Below are 20,578 nucleotides of genomic sequence, written 5' to 3' on the forward strand. Positions count from 1 at the left end.
AATAATAAAATATATACTGTCCTTCCTATAAATTGTAAAATTAATCCTTCTGAAATATGTAAAGTTCATTTCTTTCGTCCTTTGTTGAAATTTCAAGTGTTAAACACTTTTTTGTATAAAAATTGGTATATTTTTTTCTAAATGCATACAAGACCTCGGCAAAACTCATCCTGCTGTTAGACGTGTTGGTAATCCTATAAATCCAATCCAAGTTTGAAAATTCATCTACCGCGAATATTTCAACATTAAATTCTTTTAGAATATTACTTATAAAAGTTATATATATATATATATATATATATATACACACACACACACGTGTATGTGTGTGTGTATATATATGTATGTGTATATATATATATATATATATATATATATATATAAATATACATACAGTTCTATATTTAAGAGATGAGGTATTATGTACATTATTTACATTTGACAAATATTTGACCTCATCTTGTTTGTTAAGACAATGTTTCGGCTGATATACCTTCCAGCCTTCATTGTGTGTCTTGGGGAAATTTAAAACCTGGGTTCTCATTCCTAAGGTATTTTTCAATGGCATTATCATTATTATTATAATCATTATGCCATATGCCCGTGGGCATATGACGTAGTGGTTAAGAGCACGGACTACTAACCCCAAGATTCTGAGTCCAATTCCAGTCAGTGACAAGAAGAAGAAGGACAACGACAACGACAACATCGAAAACTTGATATTCACATTATTCATTTTTATGGATACAAATTTTCTTTTCTGAGCCTTACTTAAAAATTTTTTTAATGCATTATGTCCAATTTTCCACACTTGAAACATTTACGATTTTTAAAAGGACAATTACTTTTAAAATGTAAACCCCCACACACATAGCATGGATTTGGTCTTGACATTCGTTTTTCTTTATTCTTATCTGTTTCAAGTCGACACACATGTATCTGAGAGCAATCTTTTTCTTCAATTTTATCCGTGTCATGTCTTAAATTTGTAATCCTCTGGCATTCTTCAGCCACTGCCTGTAGAGTTAATTTTCGGTCCTGTACTAATTTTGTTAATATATGGGAACGTATATCAATATGTTTTCTTGAACAAAAGTTAGACATTTGAACAAATCCAGGATTAATTCATTTAATTTGAATTTTTCATACTCTCTGTTAACGACCCCAGCATAGGTGATGAAATCTTCATCATCTTTTCTGACTAAATTTAAATATTGCCAATGAGTATTGAACAGGAAACTTCTTTCACTGAAAATTCTCAATAACAAATTAACTGTTTCATCGAAACAAATCTCACCTGGCTTCTTTGGCAGAATATAGTGACAGTATTTTTTATGTTCAGCAAGGGATAACTTTCTTAAAAGTAGTCACACCTTCTTCTCATCATTCCAATTTTTACATTATTCTTTGAAGATTTCTTAGTATCTTCTAAAATATGAAGAAAAAGTAGTACCTTCTCCTGGGTTATAAATAAATTCTCCAATTGAATTTGCTATGCTGCCTGACAAGAACAAGCCTGAAGTATTTTCAGACTTCTTCAACATTACTTCCATTGGTATTGTTGCAACTGCACCATATGGGCCAACATGTCTCCCATGTTAAATAATTTTTTCCTTTGGTTCCATACCAAAAAAAAAAAAAATTAACATCTGACGCAAGCTTCGAATATCGCATAGCCACTTTTATATTCCAAGTTTGATAAATAATTTACACAGCGGAGGTTAATCAATGTGTTCACACAACGTACTTTGCAAGGCTACCAAAACGCTTTCTCCATGACTACTACCAACCTCTACTCTTTATAAGAGTTTGGCTAGTCCATTCTTCCAATCCCCCAGGGATGTCAATGACTGGTCACAACTGACTAGGTTAAAAGCCTTTGTGAGGTCATTGAAGGTGATAAAGAGTGGTTGTCTTTGCTCTCAGCACTTCTCCTGTAGCTTTTGGAGAGAGAAAATCATGTCGATGGTGGAGTGTTTTGATCTGAAACCACACTAAGATTTAGGGTATACCCTCTCAGTGATTTTCTGTAGCCAGTTTAAGACCATGTGGGCAAAGACCTACCCAACAATGCTTAACAGTGAGATGCCTCAGTAGTTATTGGAGTTGTTTTTGTCCCCTTTGTTCTTATGTAGAGTGACAATGTTGCAGTGCCTCATGTCTTGCGGCACTGATCCCTACTCCCTGTACTGACACAGTAGCTTCAGCAAGTGGCTAAGTAGAACTCTCCTTGCACATCTGATGATCTCTGGTGAGATGCCATCCAAACCCGGTACTTTTCCAGTGGACAAGCCAGCAATGGCTCTGCTCAGGTCTTCAGCAGTTGGCAGTGTGTCCAGCTCCACCATGTCTAGTACACTGTCTGAGATGTTGCTTTCCTTAGCATAGAGTTCGGGGTAATGTTCCACTCATTTCTCCCGCTGCTATCTTTTGCCCTCGAAAACTTCCCCTGTTCTGGATTTCAATGGAGCTATCTTGCTCTGGGCTGGACAAATGGCTTTCTAGATGCCCTCATACATTCCATAAATGTTGCTCATGTCAAATGACAAACCAGTAGTATTTGCACAATGTCTCACTGTCTTCTGCATGCTGTTCCTTGCTGATCTTGCAGCATTGCCCTGGTGGGTTGGTGTTTGTGCTTCAACAGGGCAACACGCTTCTCCTCCATGGGGGTATTGAGTTCTTTCACATTCGCTTCAAACTAGTCATGTGTCATTTTCCTCCTCCTCCTCCACCTAGGACAGTGTTAATGATATCTCTGAGAGAATCCCATCTCTGCTGAACATTGTCTTCTGGAGGGTCTGCAAGGATGGTGTCTTAGTTAGCTGTTGGGTTGCAGTAGGACTGATGCACTGCTTGCTTGGAGGCTTGGTGCAGTGCATCATTTTAGGTTGGGGTTTGAGATTACAGCAAACCAGAGAGTGGTCCGTGATGCAGCCAGCACTGCAAAAAGACTGAGTCAAAAGGACATTCTTCAGGTGGTTGCATCTTGTGATAACCAAATCTAGCTGGTACCAGTGCCATGAGCAAGGGTGACGCGAGGAGATCCTGTGTTGAGCTTTCGCCTGGATGTAGGTGTTGAGCTTTCGCCTGGATATATTGCAAGCAAAGGAGCAAACCCCTTACCACCTTCTAGCAGATGACAGGATCACCAGACCAAACAGTGTCAGGCTATTTGTGCCCATCTTCAGTAGTGAACACCAGTCCACTAGAGTTATATCGCGAGCTGGAGTGAACTCTTACTATTTCTAGTGGTCAGGTGTTCACCATAGAAGATGGGCACAAATAGCTTGAAACCGTTCAGTCTGGTGAGTACGTCTTCTAGAAAGTGGTAGGGGTTCGCTCGCCTGCTTGTAATATATACTGGGTGCAGATTGCACTGATAACCTGCTGGCAGGGTTAAACAGCAGTAATGTCAAACAGCCATACTGATGTGGCGATAAAAATTACTTCTCAGTAGAGCTACTACTTTCATCTCTTACTGAGATTTTCTAACTAGCTACTTTGCTTGTCATTCATTCCATTTGCTATCATTTATCTATTTATATAAATTCTATAGATAACATGGAATTCCTGATGTATATCCAGTAGCAAGAGCATGCCCACTGATTGATGACTGTATGATGACAAGCTTTGCATAATATTCTACAAAGATTTTGCTTGAATCTTTTTTAACTATATTATTATTATTATTATTATTAATATTATTTCATAAACAATATATGTGCTACTATTAGTTTCATGTGCTGAGAACATGCCAAACATTGTTTTATAACATGTCTGGTGTTCAGCACAATCATCAGACACTACCCACATGGCATAATAAACTAAAAATAATACAAGAGAAAAAACAAGAAAAGGCAAAAAGGAGGTATATATGAAAAGTAAAAGGTTGAAAAACCAGTAAACAGAAAATTAGAAAGAAGCGACAGGGGAACAAGAGTTATTTCCATTAGACCATAAATTATAAAGCTGAAAAGATACTGGCTTAGAGCCTCTATAGTACAGTTATTTAATCTCGTGGGGGAGGTACTTCTCAATTCTTCAACAGGAACTAAGGTATATCCTTATAACAGCTGAAAAATTCAGATATAGAGTTCAGCAGTGAGTCAGAGTTCTTAGATCTGAGTGTTTTCAGCTACATGTAGGTCATATTGTTTTGATCTATTAACATATGATGTGGATTTTACAACTATTTTCCACTTTAATGTATGTGGGGTTGCATTCAATTTCAAACTTCTTGTGCGGCTAGCCAACTTAGCTGCTTTGTTTTTGTCCGTGCCAGAAGGAAGATATGTGATTAGCATAGTGATTCTTGGAGTCTCTTTCACATAGTCCATTATTGTTATTTTTCTCAGTTGTATTATTATCTAGCATTGAAGTAACTTCTGTCGCATATATGATGGATTTATTCATACATTGCTGGTCAAGTGAACAGTTTCCTGGGTTTTGACAGTTGCAACTGGGAGTTGGCTCTTGGTATTGGTCTCGTGTAATGATACTCTTCACACTGGAGCAGCAGCTATATGATAATTTCACAGAACACCTGTTAAATATTTTACTGTACCTGTGATTTTCTGGAAAATGTTAGGAAAGACGAGTATCTTTAACTATGTTAATTTCTACATTAAGGGAAAAGCGAGGGGCAAACCAAATAGTTTTCCTATGTCTATTTTTAGGTCTATTATTATTATTCCAATTAATATTAGAGAGACTATATATTAAGCCACTATTGGTTAGGGCATAGTTGTAGTAGAGGGCTACTGTTTCAAAAATTTCTTTAGAGGAAGACAGGTTAAAAATTCTGTTACTAATATTAGCTATCAGGTTTTAAATATTACAGGAGGATGACAATATTGTTTATGTATATAGGAAAGTTTCTCGTTAGGCTTATAGTAAGGTTTATAAGAGGAGGAGTTCAGGTCTAGGGAAGCATCTAAAATAATCAACTTTAGACAAATAAGTAGCTACTGTGATTTTAAGGCCTAATTGATTGAAGATAAAAACAAGTTGTTTCCTAAATTTATCAAGGGTCTGACCATCACAGCCATGGGAAATACCCAAACTGTTGTCTTGGTATAGACCAATGTCATGAGATGGATAAGTACCCATCTCACGTCTACAAAGATACTCACAAGGTTGCAGACATCAACACTATTGTACGACCCCACAGATACATCAAATAATTCATCGTTATCTGACTTTTTTTACCCAAGCTGAGCCGTTATTAAACAGTAAAGTAAGAAATTAGGATATGTCTAGCCATAGAAAGAACGTCTATGGAAAAGTTTAATGACATCTGGACCAGCAAAAGTGCCCTAAGCTCAAAACAAAGCTAGTGCTCATTCAGCCAATAGGCATTTATTGCTGCACAGCATGGACTCTGAACAAAAATTTGAAAAGAACATGTGTTTGAAATGTGGGTGTAAGTAGCATCAATTTTTTTTTAAGTCATTCAATTTTTCTCAACTGATCAATAGACCAATTGAGTAAACCTATTAGTAATGTACCTATAATGACTACTGGAAACAGTTGTAAACCAAATTTATTCTAATATAGAAAAACATGTAATGACCATTATTTATGCCTTATTGATCAGAATTTCTGATTACAAGTAGTTTTCCACTGTTCAATCAACTAGACTACAAGGTTCATTGAGTCAGCATGCAAATATATGAGTACTCAACAGACTTGTGTATTCTTAATTATTAGATAGAATCAAAGGACCAACCCAGCTACACTCACATACTGACATAGTGTATCAAGGCTGGACCTTTGATTCTAATTTTTTTTCCAATATATGATGCAAGAAACAATTATATATATTTCCTGTGTATCAAGTACATTAAAGGTACAAACAATACTTAATGACAAGTTATTATTTAAACAATTGCAATCTCATGAATGTAAACAATCAAAGCTGATAAAATTTGTTACTTGGCATATACTATTAACCCATTAAAAAGTTAAAGAGAAAAAAAATGTTTACCATGTGTTAAGCTACTGGGTTTTAGATTTCTCAATATGTGGCCAGTTCTTGAGCCCTGAAAACAAACAGGAATAACTTTTAGTTTACAAATGGTTTTGTTTTTTAAAGTACATTCATTGTGATCTAACAGTTATTGAAAGTCAATAACCAAGTAATGAAAATTACCTTATTTATTTTATAAGTTGTACCTTACGTTCTGCATAGAACAGTTGACACAAAACTTTTATAATTGAAATTTACACGATTGAGACAGTGAGTTTTTCAATTTGCATCACATGTCTATTGTTGTAAGGGGAGTAAGACAATTAAACAACTCATCCTATTGAACACATTAAAATAAATTATGAACATGATTATGGAATAGCTTGCTACATATTGTATTGTGTATTATAAAAGGAAAGTAAATTAAATAGAAGTCATCAAAGTACACTTCAGAGAAGTACATTAATAAAAACATGTATGGCCTCTTATCATGCTCTGATCAACATGGTTCTCCACAAAACAGCTTGCATTACTTGGATGCAATTCTGCTTGAACTCTGCAGATGTTCCATCAGTCAAACATAAATGGGAAGTCATTCTAGTGGCATAAAGTCATAGACAGCTTTGTTCATTAGTTTAATCTGTATAGACTAACATGTTTCAAGTTCGCCTTCCAGCTCCATAGTATAGTTGAAAACTATACCCTGTCTATGAATCAAAATTTCAATTGACTTGGACTTTGGAACTGCAAGCAACACAAATACTTCTGCAGATCTGAGAAGTTTCTGAATTCCATCCATTGTCATGCCACTATCACAACCCTGAGAGTATTCGACCAAAGGGATAGTAAAAGACTGGACAGTATCACAATCCTCTCATTCTGAGGCAGCAAGTCTTTCATCTGGGATGCACCTTGAAACAATACTCTCTTCAGTGGCAACCTGGTAAATCAGGGTTACATCTAGGCTTCATCACCAACAAGATTGTGAGACGATAGTTATTTTCCAATAGGTTTCTTTTCAAACATAAAGCAGTCAAGAATCCTGGGCTCTAAACCACATTCCACTGTGTCTGAACAAAATAGAAAAGGCCATCCAGAGAAATGAGACCCGCAAGGTAGAATGCTTCTTTTAAAGCATTACCCACATCATTCTTGGGTGTGATGCAATTACTGTTTTGTCTGTAGGGACTCTGAAACATTTTAGGGACTTTCTCCAATAATAAATACTTGACATAATAAAACAAAACAAAAAACAAAAACAAAACAAAACTTCTAAAATAATGAAGCTAATAACAAAAGATTAATTAAAACTTAAAATATATAAATCTAACATCTATTTAAAAGTCATCAAATTCAAATTCTTCATCACCACTGATACTAAAAAAAGTCCTCCCATTCCTGCTTTGTCGAGTTTTCATCAGCAACCCATGATGTTGTATCTTCTTTTGTTTCAACCTCGGCTCATAAACAGTCATCTTCAGTTCCATTCGTGATGTTTAATATATCTTTTATTTCATGAAACTTTTTATCCTCTTTCATGAATTTTTTTTTACCTTTGCATTGAACATCTTTCTTTAGTTCCTTCTGGTCAGAAGACATCCAGCTCATATCTCATTTATGCTACTTGTCCCTCAATGGTTTATTCTGTATCACACACAGTGTATGGTTTGGTGGTTTTTTTCAGTAAATATTACATAATTAACACATGCATAACATTATTTTTAGCACAAATGACTATTTACATTTAAAAAAGAAATTCCTTTCTGCAATACTGCCAATTTTCAGTCTATAGTAAATGCATAAGCATTTTTGATAAATAACAAATAAGACCATTTTGGGCATTTTCTGCTCAATCATTATAGGGCAGAGTTTTGACTGAAATTTTCAACAGGGTATTAACCCTTTCGTTACCAAACCGCCCAAAGCCGCCCGAAAAAAATTTTGGTTCATGTGACCAAGCTGCCCAAAACCGCCCGTAATCACCTATTCATATTTAAATAAGAATATCTGAGCAAATCTCGTTAGTACATTCGTGAAAACACGTGATTATTTGTGTAAACAGTTCAGCAATAGTTTTGTACAACGATCGACGTGTTTTTTTAATTTTGTGAATTTTGGGAGATTTTTTTCCAAATTTGTTCCTGTTGTGTTTTCAAAATTTGTAATCCTGACAAAAAAATGGATACGAATTTTATTCTGTCAAGCAGCGAGTCAGAATTCGAAGGATTTTCCGTTGAAGACCTTGATAAATCTAACTCTGTAACCGAAAAAAAAAAAAGCACGTGGTATTTGATAATGAATCTGAGGTTTCATTTTCCGAAAATGAAAGCAGTGAATCCGAGAGCTCCGATGATAGCGATAAAGAGAACGAATTAGTACCTGAATGGAGTGAAAATTTAAAAACTCCTTCTTTCAGTGATTTTTCTGAAGAAACTGGACCAAGTCACAGTCTTACCCAGGAGAGTAAAGCTTTAGACTATTTCTTTTTGCTTTTTCCGATGTACCTATTTGAATTGATTACGGCGGAAACAAACCGTTACGCTAAATGTAAACAAAGCGTAAAAAAGAATAGTTTGAGGTTTCCCATAAACTTGAATGAAATTAAAGCATATTTTGCCATAAATATTATTATGGGCATTAGAAAGTTACCTAGAATAACAAATTACTGGAGTAGTGATGAACCCTTTGGCGACGAATGTCTCAAGTATAATGACGAGGATACGGTTTTTAAAATTGACTCAATATCTACATGTAAGAGACACAAGCAGTACACCAGTACGTGGAAAACCAGACTTTGATCCCTTATTTAAAATAAGACTGTGTTCAAAGCACATATAAAACAGTTTATAGATAAGGATATGGTGGGCTATAAAGGCCGAGTGCGTTTTCAACAGTATATGCCAGGAAAGCGCACAAAATGGGGGATCAAAGTTTGGAAAAGATTTGTGAATCAAATACTGGGTACTGCTCTGGATTTTAATTTTATACTAGCAAAAGAGACAGTAATAAATCCAGTAATGTGCACAACTCTTCTATAATAATATTTTGTTGTATACCCAATTGAATATTAGCTAATAACCCATTTTCTGTAGCGATGTTTGAACAAAAATTTTAATAATTTTATATTTTGTTGAATTTACCTGTATTTACCTGTAATTAAAGTCACTTTGTGACAAAAATTTTGGTATAGAATTGGTTGAGAACCTTTCGTTAATTTATCTTCCAAAAATCACATTAATATGTTGATAAATAAAAAAGTTAGAGTTGTTTAATGAAACCAGCCTAAATTTATGATTATGTTAGAAATTAATTGAAACACATAATGGGTGTAATTTGGTTAGAAATATGGTAACGAAAGGGTTAAGAGTTAATGTATTTATATAACACAATACAAATGGATTTTCTGTTTGTATGTAACAAGATTTTAGGAAAATGCTAAATTGTAGTAACAAAATGCTAAAATTAATAAAGTCTTGTGCATAAACCCTTTTGGTGAAAATGAATTCCTACATTACTTAATCCTAGAATTCTCAAAACAGAAAAAAATTTGCCTCTTATAATAAAAACATTATATATTGGTCTTCATTCCCAGATACCTAACAGTTAAACTATAATGGAAGAATGCCGAGGAGACATATATACTGATAAGACTAGAACAGAACCAAGATATTCATATGAAAAACACACATAATGACAATAATAATAATGATTGTCTGTTGTTGTCAACAATAACGAGGACATCACGGTCAAGGTGCATCTGACTGTGGCTGATCAGGCCAATGTGTGCTCAGAAGGCTCTTCCACAGGTCAGGCATTGGTGGTCTGCTGGAAATGAAGACAAAGAGTTGGCTCTGGACTTGCACAGGAGGTGGAACCTCTGTTAGTGCAGCTATACAAAGCAGGGCAGCCTGTGCTTGCATCTCCCAAGTATCAAGGTTGATCTGAAAGCACTTCATTGAGGCTTTGAGTGTATCTTTGAAGTGCTTATTCTGTCCACCTTGTGTATGCTTGCCTTCTACTAATTCACTGTAAAACACTCAAGAGTCACGTGTCAGGCATTTGAAGAAGGTGGCCTCTCCACCTGACCTGTGCTCTCCTCAGCAGAGTGTAAATGGTTGGCAGATAAGCTCAAGAGAGGACCTCCATGTCTGGGACTTTGTCTTGTCAGGTGATTTTCAACAGCTTTCTCAAACAATTCATGTGGAAGCGGTTTAGTCATTTGGCATGATGTTTGTAAATCATCCAAGTCTCAAAGGCATACAACTGCTTAGCACACCTTCAACTTGGTGGCCAGCCTAATGCCTCTCCTCTCCCATACTGCTGAGGTACGTGAACTTATCAACAATCTTCAAGGGTTTTCCTTCAACAGTAATAATTGGTTCCATGTACTGCTTTTGTGGAGCAGGCTTGTGTATGACATCTGTCTTCTGAGTACTGATTGTGAAACCAAAGTTGTTGCAAGCAGCATTGAAGCTCTGTGGCAGTGTTGAGTGCACAGTCATATGCAAACAGGAAGTTGTGTACTGAGTTCTCTTTCACCTTGATCTTGGCCTGTAGTCTCTGCAGGTTGAAGAGTCTGTCATTAATCCTGAATCTGATCTAGAATATGCAGTCATAAAACCCAGAGTGTGTGCCAACAGATGGCAGCACACAGTTGTGTATGCAGTGAGAGCTTATTGTAACCTTCATGAAGCAGTGTGCCAAGTGACATCAAAGTTTACTTTGCAAATTGTGAAACTTGTGCTCTTGTGATCACGTGTATGCTGTAGTCTGTAATTTTGTCATCGACAGGACCAAAGAGCCAACATAAAATTTTGCATTAAACTCGGGAAGTCTGCTACAGAGATATTGAGCATGGTTTGGCAAGCTTACAGTGATGAGGCAATGGGTCATACGCAATGTTTTGAGTTTCACAGGTGACACCTACTTATGTATGAGGGAGGGGGGCACCCAAAAGTAACCAGAAATCTTTGTGGGACAAGCCCGTTGTAGTACAGGCTTCTGCTGCTAGAAATCACTTCATGCGACCCTCAGACATGAGTCTGCCAACTAGCAGTAGCAACTGAAGTCGTACTGTCATGCAGTGCTTCTCCCCACTTTGTCGATATTTGCAATAGCTGGAACGAAAGAACAACGTGCTTCCGTGAAATTCTGTTTTCTGTTGGGGGATAACAGTGGCTGAAACAGTTGTCATGCTTCAAACAGCTTACAAAAATGCTACCATGAGCAAAACACAAGTTTACGAGTGGTTTTCATGCTTTAGGAATGATCACTTGTTGCTTGAAGACCAACCTCATTCAGTGCTGACCTCCTGAATGAATGAAAACATCACGAAAATTCATAAACTGATCTTGGAGGTCCATAGCCAAACAACTGACAAACTTGTTGATATGACAAATGTATCCTGGAGCTCCTGCCAACGAATTTTGAGCGTGGAATTGTGAATGAAAACGGTTACAGCAAAATTTGTGCCTCGCTTGCTCATGGAAGATCAAAAGCAATCATGACTGAATGCGTATCATGAACTGAGTTGGAAGGTGATCCGAACCTTTTTCCAAAGTTCATCACTGGTGACGAAAGCTGGTGCTACAGCTACGACCCAGAAATGAAGAAGCAATTAAGTCAATGGAAGCATACAATATCACCAAGCCCCAAAAAAGTGCATCAAGTGAAATCCAGTGACAAGACAATACTTATTTGTTTTATCAATGTGAAAAGAACTGTCCACACAGAATTTATTCCTCCTGGTCAAACTGCTAGTCAGACATTTCACTTGGCATTTCTGAAGCGTTTGTGAGACATGGTGAGACAAAAACACCTAAACCCGTGGCAAAGTGTAAAGTAGTGGTTTCATCACAACAATGCGCCTTTGCACAACGCCTTGAGTGTGAGACAGTTTTTGGTCAAGAATGGCATGACCCCACTTACCCACCATCCCTATCTGCCCGATCTTGCTCCGTGCAACTTTTTTCTGTTCCTCCGAATGTAAAAAGTCCTTATAGGAAAACGTTTTGCATATGTAGAAGAGATGAAGAAAAGAACAATGGAGGTGTTAAAAGGCATGTCTTTATATGAGGTCCAAGACTGTTTTGAACAGTGGAAAATGCATCTGGACTGATGCATTGCTTCAAATGGAGACTACTTTGAAGGTGGTAAAAGTGTAAATAAGTAAAACTAAGTGAAACAAATAATATTGCAAAATTCCAGGTTTTGGGGGGTATTCCCTTGTACAAGGACACAGACATACATGCAAGCACACACATGTACATAGAGACACACACCTACATATATACAAGGACACAGACATACATACACACATGTATACACATACATATACAAACATATACACACACATGCATGGACAATATGTACATATGTAGAAAAACATTATGTATAAATATATACATTTCGATAAGGAAACAAACACACATATGTACAAAATATAGACTTATAAGGATGCATCATATATATATATATATATGATGCATAAATATCATATTACCCCTGCTCACTAGCTAAATTCTTAATATAACTCTACCCTTTAGTGCCCATAACAGCCAATTTTTTGTCTTTCTTCCCATTTATTTCATGGTCAGCCTCGGCTGGCTTCAAGCACGTTCCCACTCTGTTTTAGGATATTCTTCTATTGTTTTGAAATTATATGTTTCATTTCATGATTATGGTTTTTGCAATGATGTAATGTACTCATTCATCTATTAAAAATGCGTAAGAAACAGCTGTAATGATCTGAGATTTATCCATCATCTGTTATTTTTCATTTGCTTATAATACACCATAGGGACTCACATGTCGAACCCTACAGTATACCAAAAAACATATGATCAACATAACGTGAGCTTTGGACCAGCCCATAGGCGCTAAATACTGATAGAGGTGGTTCTCTCTGTATGCACAACCCGAATATACCACTGGATATTTAATGAATCATAGTGGTGACCACAGATTACTACAACCCTACCTGGTGCATATCATTTAAGTATCCAATTCTCGCAAGAATCCTTATTATTATTATTTATTTAATATGTCAAACTACCACTGAAATAACACTTATGGTATTTGAATTTTTCAATGAGATGGATAACGTCAACGTTGATTTCTGAATGAAGGATATCCATATCCACAGCAAGAAATTGTATTGGGTTGGCAAGAAAGTAATTTCGTTTTTCACGAATAGAGATACGATTTCTTTAAACTTTTGTTAATGTTATGATTTTTTTTTCCTTTTGATATTTGATAGTTGATACTTTTAGCTTACTTTAGAAGCAAATTGAACACAATTTTTTTTTAAGCTGTTAGTTTAGTGTCAATTTTAATATGGAGTACATAAACAAACATTTTGCCATATTTTTGCTTTTATATTTCTGTAAAGGCAAGAAAGCTGCTGAGACTCACAAAGAGATATGTGAAATTTATGGTGTTGATAGCTTAACAGAACACACGTCAGAAATGGTTTTAAAAATTCCTTTCTGGAGATTTTTCACTCTGGTCAACCTACTGAAGTTGATGATGACCGAAACAAAGCCATAATTGAATCTGATTGACATAACTGCGGAAGAGATTACAGAGAGGTTAAATGTATCACACACAGCAACTGAAAATCATTTTAAATGTCTTGGACTCATAAAGAAACTTTGGGTTCCACATAAATTGAAAGAGATTCACTTAACACAACGATTCAATATTTGCGATATGCATCTCAAACACAATGAAATCAACCTTTTTTTTTTCAAATGAATCATCACTGGTGATGAAAAATGGATTGTCTGCAATACATCAATTGAAAATGATCAGGGTCCAAGCATAATAAACTACATCGAAAGCTGAATTGCATCAAAAAAAGGTCATGCTGTTAATTTGGAGGGATTACAAAGGTGTTCTGTATTTTGAGCTGCTTCCAAGGAACCAAGCAATCAATTCAGATGTTTACTATCAACAACTAATGAAACTGGAGGAAGCAATTAAAGAAAAACAGCCAGAATTGGCAAATCGTAAAGGAATCGTGTTCCACCATGACAACATTAGACCACACACATCTTTGCTAACTAGTGAAAAACTTGAAATCGCACTTGCTTCAGTTTTTGGTTGATAAGGACCAGAAGCTCTATGAGTGTGGGATTATGAAGTTGTTAGAAAGATGGCAAAAGGTCATCAAACAAAATGGAAAATATATAATTGGTTAAAGTTCATTCTTTGTATGAAGTGACTTTTATTTTACACTAAAAAAACAAAATTACTTTCTTGCTGACCCAATACATGGGCCTATTCGTGCATAGAACCAACAAGTTTGTGCAAAGAATAAGATGGAAGCCACACCACTGGAAACTTAAGAATAAAACTAATAATAATGGAATAAGTGACTGTGTAACAACTGTAAAAAGATTTTCATGTGCCAAAGAAACCCCCCACCGCCAACCTACTATTAGAAGGAATTCATCAAAAGTCTAAAAACCAAACCTGGACTGATTGTATCGGCAGACAAAACTGGAAACTTATACCGGGTTGATTATAGCACATATAGGAACCTTATACTCAAGGAACTAAATGCTAATTACAAAGTTACGAACAAGAGAAACCTAAAAGAAACAAACTCTGAAGCTGAGAAAATTATGGAGGATCTTAAACTATCTGATGGAACTGAACCCATTATACTATGTGAACCCCAGATTACTCTAAAAGACCACAAGGAATATTTTTATGAAAGACCATCTGTTAGACTCCTATGTCCTACCAGATCAGATATCGGTCAACTTAGTAAATCTATCTGAGATAAGATTATACCTAAACTTTTTCAAAGGTACAATTTAAATTATGGTCTAATACTAAGGAAGTCATCTCCTGATTTACATTGTAACAAAATAGAAGTACCTGTTCCTTCAATTCAACTTAAATGCATACTATTCAAGTATATCCCCCATACACCTAAATAAGGCTCTTAGTTTTGCAAGAAATTTTTCATCCATTACTAAAGATAGATATTATTCTATTAGCTCGAAGAACTATAATTGATTTTGAAGGTGGCTGTAGCAAAGAAACCATACCCCCAACAACTTCGATATTACCATGGGGTCAAGCAACTCAGCTCAGGTTACTGACATTGTAGGAATCTACCTTCTACCTTGCTAACAAATTCCTAGATCTTCATGGTGGTCTATACAGGGATGACGCTCTCTTTGTCACACCCAGTAATAGTAAAGTTATCCTAGAGAGAACATGTCAAAAAAATTAGAAAATTCTTCCATCTCCAATCACTGCCCCCACTCTGTAATTAATTCTTTAGTAAAACGTATTTCATGTAGAATTACGCAACTTTCAGCAAATGAAGATATTTTTAATTCTTATTCTCATTTTTAAAATTTGGCTCTTTCTAATCATCATCATCATCATCATCGTTTAACGTCCGCTTTCCATGCTAGCATGGGTTGGACGATTTGACTGAGGACTGGTGAAACCGGATGGCAACACCAGGCTCCAGTCTGATTTGGCAGAGTTTCTACAGCTGGATGCCCTTCCTAACGCCAACCACTCAGAGAGTGTAGTGGGTGCTTTTACGTGTCACCCGCACGAAAACGGCCACGCTCGAAATGGTGTCTTTTATGTGCCACCCGCACAAGCCAGTCCAGGGGCACTGGCAACGATCTCGCTCGAAAATCCTACAGGAGCCAGTCAGGCGGTACTGGCAACGGCCACGCTCAAAATGGTGCATCTCATGTGCCACCCGCACAAGAACCAGTCCAGGGGCACTGGCAACGATCTTACTTGGCTTGCCGGGTCTTCTCACGCACAGCCCATTTCCAAAGGTCTCGGTCCGTAGTCATCGCCTCGGTGAGGCCCAATGTACGAAGGTCTTGCCTCACCACCTCAGCCCAGGTCTTCCTGGGCCTACCTCTTCCACGGGTTCCCTCAACTGTTAGGGTGTGGCACTTTTTCACGCAGCTATCCTCCTCCATTCTCACCACATGTCCATACCAGCGCAATCGTCTCTCTTGCACGCCACAACTGATGCTTCTAATGTTCAGCTTTTCTCTCAAGATACTTACACTCTGACGGGTATTCACATTGACATTACACATCCAACGGAGCATACTGGCTTCATTCCTTGCGAGCTTACGTATGTCCTCAGCAGTTACAGCCCATTGCAGGCTATAAACAAGAAATTTTATATGAAAACCCTGCCACTACTAACACCTTTAATATCAATAGTAATAACGTGTATTGAAGGTGTTGATGGTGGTAATCACATAATAACATATAACCATGCAAGTAAGATAAATCTGAGCAATGTTGTTATACAGACTTCTACTAATTCTGGTGCACCTGATGGGCTGATTAAATTGCCCATACTTGACAATGAAGTACATAGAAATAGCATGGGAATAAATACTAACTTTTTAAATCGTGGTAGTGAAACTAGAAAACACCCAAAATTCCTTAATAACAAAAATGAAACAGAAATAAATATAATAAAGGCAGTAAAAATAATAAACATGACTGTGTTGGTGATGGGATCCAGACAATGACTATTCAGCACACTGGTAGAGGGTTGCGAAGGGTAGTTAACTGGATAATAACTTTGGTACTAATAGGGACAGCAACAATATAGGCAATAACAAAAACAAAAGTTCATCACATAGATCTGGAACTAGTTATAAATATAAGAAACATAGGAGATACAAAGGATAAAAAAGTGACGTAATATGGTATAATCCTTCCTTCAATCACATAATAGATACTGAATTTATGTAGCAAATTATTTAGCATACTAAAGAGAAACTTCCCTCTATTACATAAATATAACTGTTTATTCCTCCATAAAAATGTTCGGGTTTCCTATTCAACGCTCCCCAATCAGGGCACACTTATAGCTGGCTTGAACAACAAATATATAACCATGGCCCGGAACATAAATAATAATGTCTGTAATAGCACCGCACCTAATAACAATCGTAGCAAATATAACAATAATAGTAATAATCGTCAGAATACTACCAACTTAACTGACACTAATACTATACATACTAATACCCCAGTGAGCAAGTCCTTCCTGTTAGTAGCTATAATAATAATGGCATCATTCAGCTTACTACAACAACTGATAGCAGCAGCAGTAGTTCTGGCAACAGCCGACTCTCTCACCCTGCCATGGTCTACACTCTTTCCTCTGATCTTAATTCTGGCCTACACATGTCATTTCCTGTTGTTGATACACTCAATGAACATAGCACAAACACTAGTGCTGACAAAAATCTATTTTACTGCCCATTCCTAATCCTTTAATGTCAGAATCTGATAGCATAATCCCTTACAGCCATGCTCATTACTCACACTCTTTTACTCCAAGTTTAGCAACTAATTGTAATGGTAATGATCTTAGTAATAGTAATATTACACCTGATAGCAGCTATACAAGCATCAATAACTCCTCAGATCTTGATCCCATAGGTCCTAATATTATAGGAAGGTGCACTCAATAACAATCATGTCATAGCCAATAATAGATGCAACTGTTCAGATAAAAACTTATGTCTGCTTATTGTCAATGTTTGGCCAAAAATGTAGTTTACAGGTATAATGTAGTGATGGAGACAAATTCTTATACTTATATAGGCTATTCTGTAAATTTGAAGCAGTGCTTACACAACCATTTATCATCCTTAAAATTAAGGCATAGGGCAAGGCAAGCAGGACATCTCTAGCCATGAAGATTTTGGGAACTCGAAGATGGCAATGTTATATTCAATTTGAAATAGGATACAAAATATTAAAACTGTACGAAATATTAAAGTAATCGAATAACGAAAATTTAATTAATAATTGAACATTCAGCTTTCATGTATCCATAAAGTGGACTTGTACCTTTAAATATCTTAAGGATGTCACATAACCTGTATTCTAGGTTTTAGCCAAGGACAAAACAACCTCAGTCCCACTACCTTTATCTTATGTAAACCTCAAAGTTCAATGATTTGCATAATCTGAGTTGTCTTTTTTCCTTTCCAATACATCCTATCCATAATTGCTATATAAACTCTTATAACATCATTTGCATAGTACGTGATAACAAAGGAATTAATTTTCTATCTATTTTTACCTAGTCTTACGTTTTTGTGGTATACTCGATTACTACCTGACCCTAACTCTATATAAACCAGTTCAATATCCCACTTTCTCCAAATCGACTTCGAATCTCTTCTGCTGACAGAATACGAAATCCAGAATATGAACAGCTAAGAACTTTCTACTTTCAACCTTCATATTACTCCTATCTCAGCGTTGATCATAATCCCACCCACCCCCATCCATTCTTTATTATCTATTTCTTTTCCATGTAAACATCACCCGTTCTCTGTTTTGTCTTAAATTCATGCATTCCTTTTAATCGCTACGCTTCACTTATTTATTTTTTCTTTACTATATTCAAGTTTATCATTCCTTTAACTCATTCTCTCTAAATCTGTCTAAATTTGTCTACCATAGTATAAAAGTGCAGAAGTAGCTCTCTCTTTAAACTTACTGACTCGCAGTATACCCGCCCCTCCCACCCCTCCACCAGTACCGGAAGTTCTTATCCTCTGTCATCCCTGGTTGCCTCCCGCGAACACTTCTAGGGGCCTTATACCATCCCCTCCCCTACCCTGAGTTTTATCGATCTTATAGCGCATAAAGATTGTGTAGTGTATGCAGGTTGAAGGCGTTGTTTTGTTTATCAATTCTGCCAAATGCAAGCTTTCTTTTCAGGTACATGACACTGCTTTCCTCCATCCCAGGGTCTCACAGGCCCACACCTCCCACACCCTCAGAATTGGCACTCTGAATGTCGGCAGACTGAAAGGTAGGTCTGGTGATATTGTTGAGATGCTTGAACAGAGATGCGTAGATTTGTGCTGCATCCAAGAAGGTGGAGAGGAGGTTCCGCGAGGTTCCCCACACGCAAAGACTACAGGTACAAGATTTTCTGGGCAGGGAATACTGATGGGATCAGGGGCGTGGGAATACTTCTAGCAGAGAAATGGGTTGATAAGGTAATCGAGGTAGTCAGAGTATGTGACAGAGTACTTAAGATTGGACTAGTGCTTCACCATAGGTTAGCTACCGTCATCTCGGCCTATGCCCCTCAACCGGGGCTACCGGATGGGCAGAAAGACCAATTCTACGACATCCTCTTGCAAACTCCCTCATTGACGAATGACAGGGACCTTCTCTTTGTGGCTGGTGATTTCAATGGTCATGTTGGACAGCATGCAGGGGGCTTCCATGGCGTATATGGAGGCTATGGCTTCGGTTCCCGCAATGAGAAGGGAACCAGACTGCTGGAGTTCTGTGATGCAAATGATCTCATGGTTTGCAATACCAACTTCAGGAAACCTGCCTGTCACCTGCTCACCTACCGTTCCGGCAGACACACTAGCCAAATCGACTACATCCTCGCCAGAAATAGGGAAAGAGGGCGGCTTATAAATGCCAAAACCTTCCCTGGCGAAGAATGTACCCCTCAACACAGATTAGCAGTTAGAAACTTTGGGATCAAGGCTAAATGGATGCCCAGAAGTAGACCAGATTGGAGGAGAAGGGTTTGGAAGCTTAAAGATCCTGCAAACGGACAGAGATTTAGAGACTTATTACTCGAAGCATTTGACGAAATAGAAGAGGATATAGCATCACACAATGTGGAAGACAATTGGAAGTTTCTATGGGACAACTTGCTGAGAGTCACCGACCAGATCTGTGGCTGGTGTAAAGTCCCCTCTCAACCCAAAGTAACATGGTGGTGGAACAATGTGGTTGACAGGGCTATTAGACAAAAGAAACAAACTTGGAAGGACTGGAAGAACAGAGGTAGCAGGGAATTGTATCAGACTGCCAGAATGGAAGCTAGGAGACAGGTTTACTTAGCCAGAGGGGAAGCAGATAAGAAAAAATTTGTCAACATTCTGCGCCGTGAGGACCAAAGACTTGAAGTATTTCGTGTTGCAAGACAGTGTGTGAGAGAGAATCGTGATGTTGTAGGCTGCAAAGAGAAGAGGTATGGAGACGCCACTATGAAATGCTGCTTAATAAAGAGAATGAATGGGAGGAAGAGAGTCTGCCGCATATCGACCCAATAGAGGGACCAGCTATCTTAATTGACAGTACCTTAGTAGATAAAACGATCAAGAGTATGAAGACAGAGAAAGCCCCCGGCCCATCAGGAATCACTGCAGAGATGCTCAAAATATCTGGCAGTGTCGGCTATAGCCTAGTGGTAAGACAGCTGCAGGAGAAATACCTAGCCAAAGATAAACTTCTGTATCTGGCTTTCGTTGACATGGAGAAAGCCTTTGACAGGGTCCACCGATCCCTTATCTGGTGGTAAGTGATGAAACTAGGGATAGATGAATGGTTAGTCAGAGCTGTGCAAGCCATGTACAGGGACTCTGTCAGTAAGGTGAGGGTTGGCAACGAGTACAGTGAAGAATTCCGGGTAGAGGTAGGGGTCCACCAAGGTTCAGTCCACAGCCCCCTCTTATTTATCATAGTCCTCCATGCAATAACACTGGAATTCAAGATGGGATGCCCTTGGGAGCTCCTCTATGCTAATGACCTTGCCCT

General features: G+C 37.5%; 1 protein-coding gene across 8 annotated transcripts in view; it reads right to left on the reverse strand.

The window, feature by feature from the left end:
* LOC106883872 (myb-related protein A) overlaps nt 1–20,578 on the reverse strand; it is a 227,396-nt gene that overhangs the window by 129,112 nt on the left and 77,706 nt on the right. For all 8 annotated transcript variants that reach the window (XM_089363622.1, XM_089363627.1, XM_089363621.1 and 5 more), the window contains one exon: nt 5,990–6,044. In XM_089363622.1, the coding sequence (XP_089219748.1) occupies nt 5,990–6,044 (55 nt within the window). The remainder of the gene's footprint in view (nt 1–5,989; nt 6,045–20,578) is intronic.

Source organism: Octopus bimaculoides, chromosome 15 (genome assembly GCF_046866305.1).
Source record: "Octopus bimaculoides isolate indiv1 chromosome 15, ASM4686630v1, whole genome shotgun sequence".
NCBI lineage: Eukaryota > Metazoa > Mollusca > Cephalopoda > Octopoda > Octopodidae > Octopus > Octopus bimaculoides.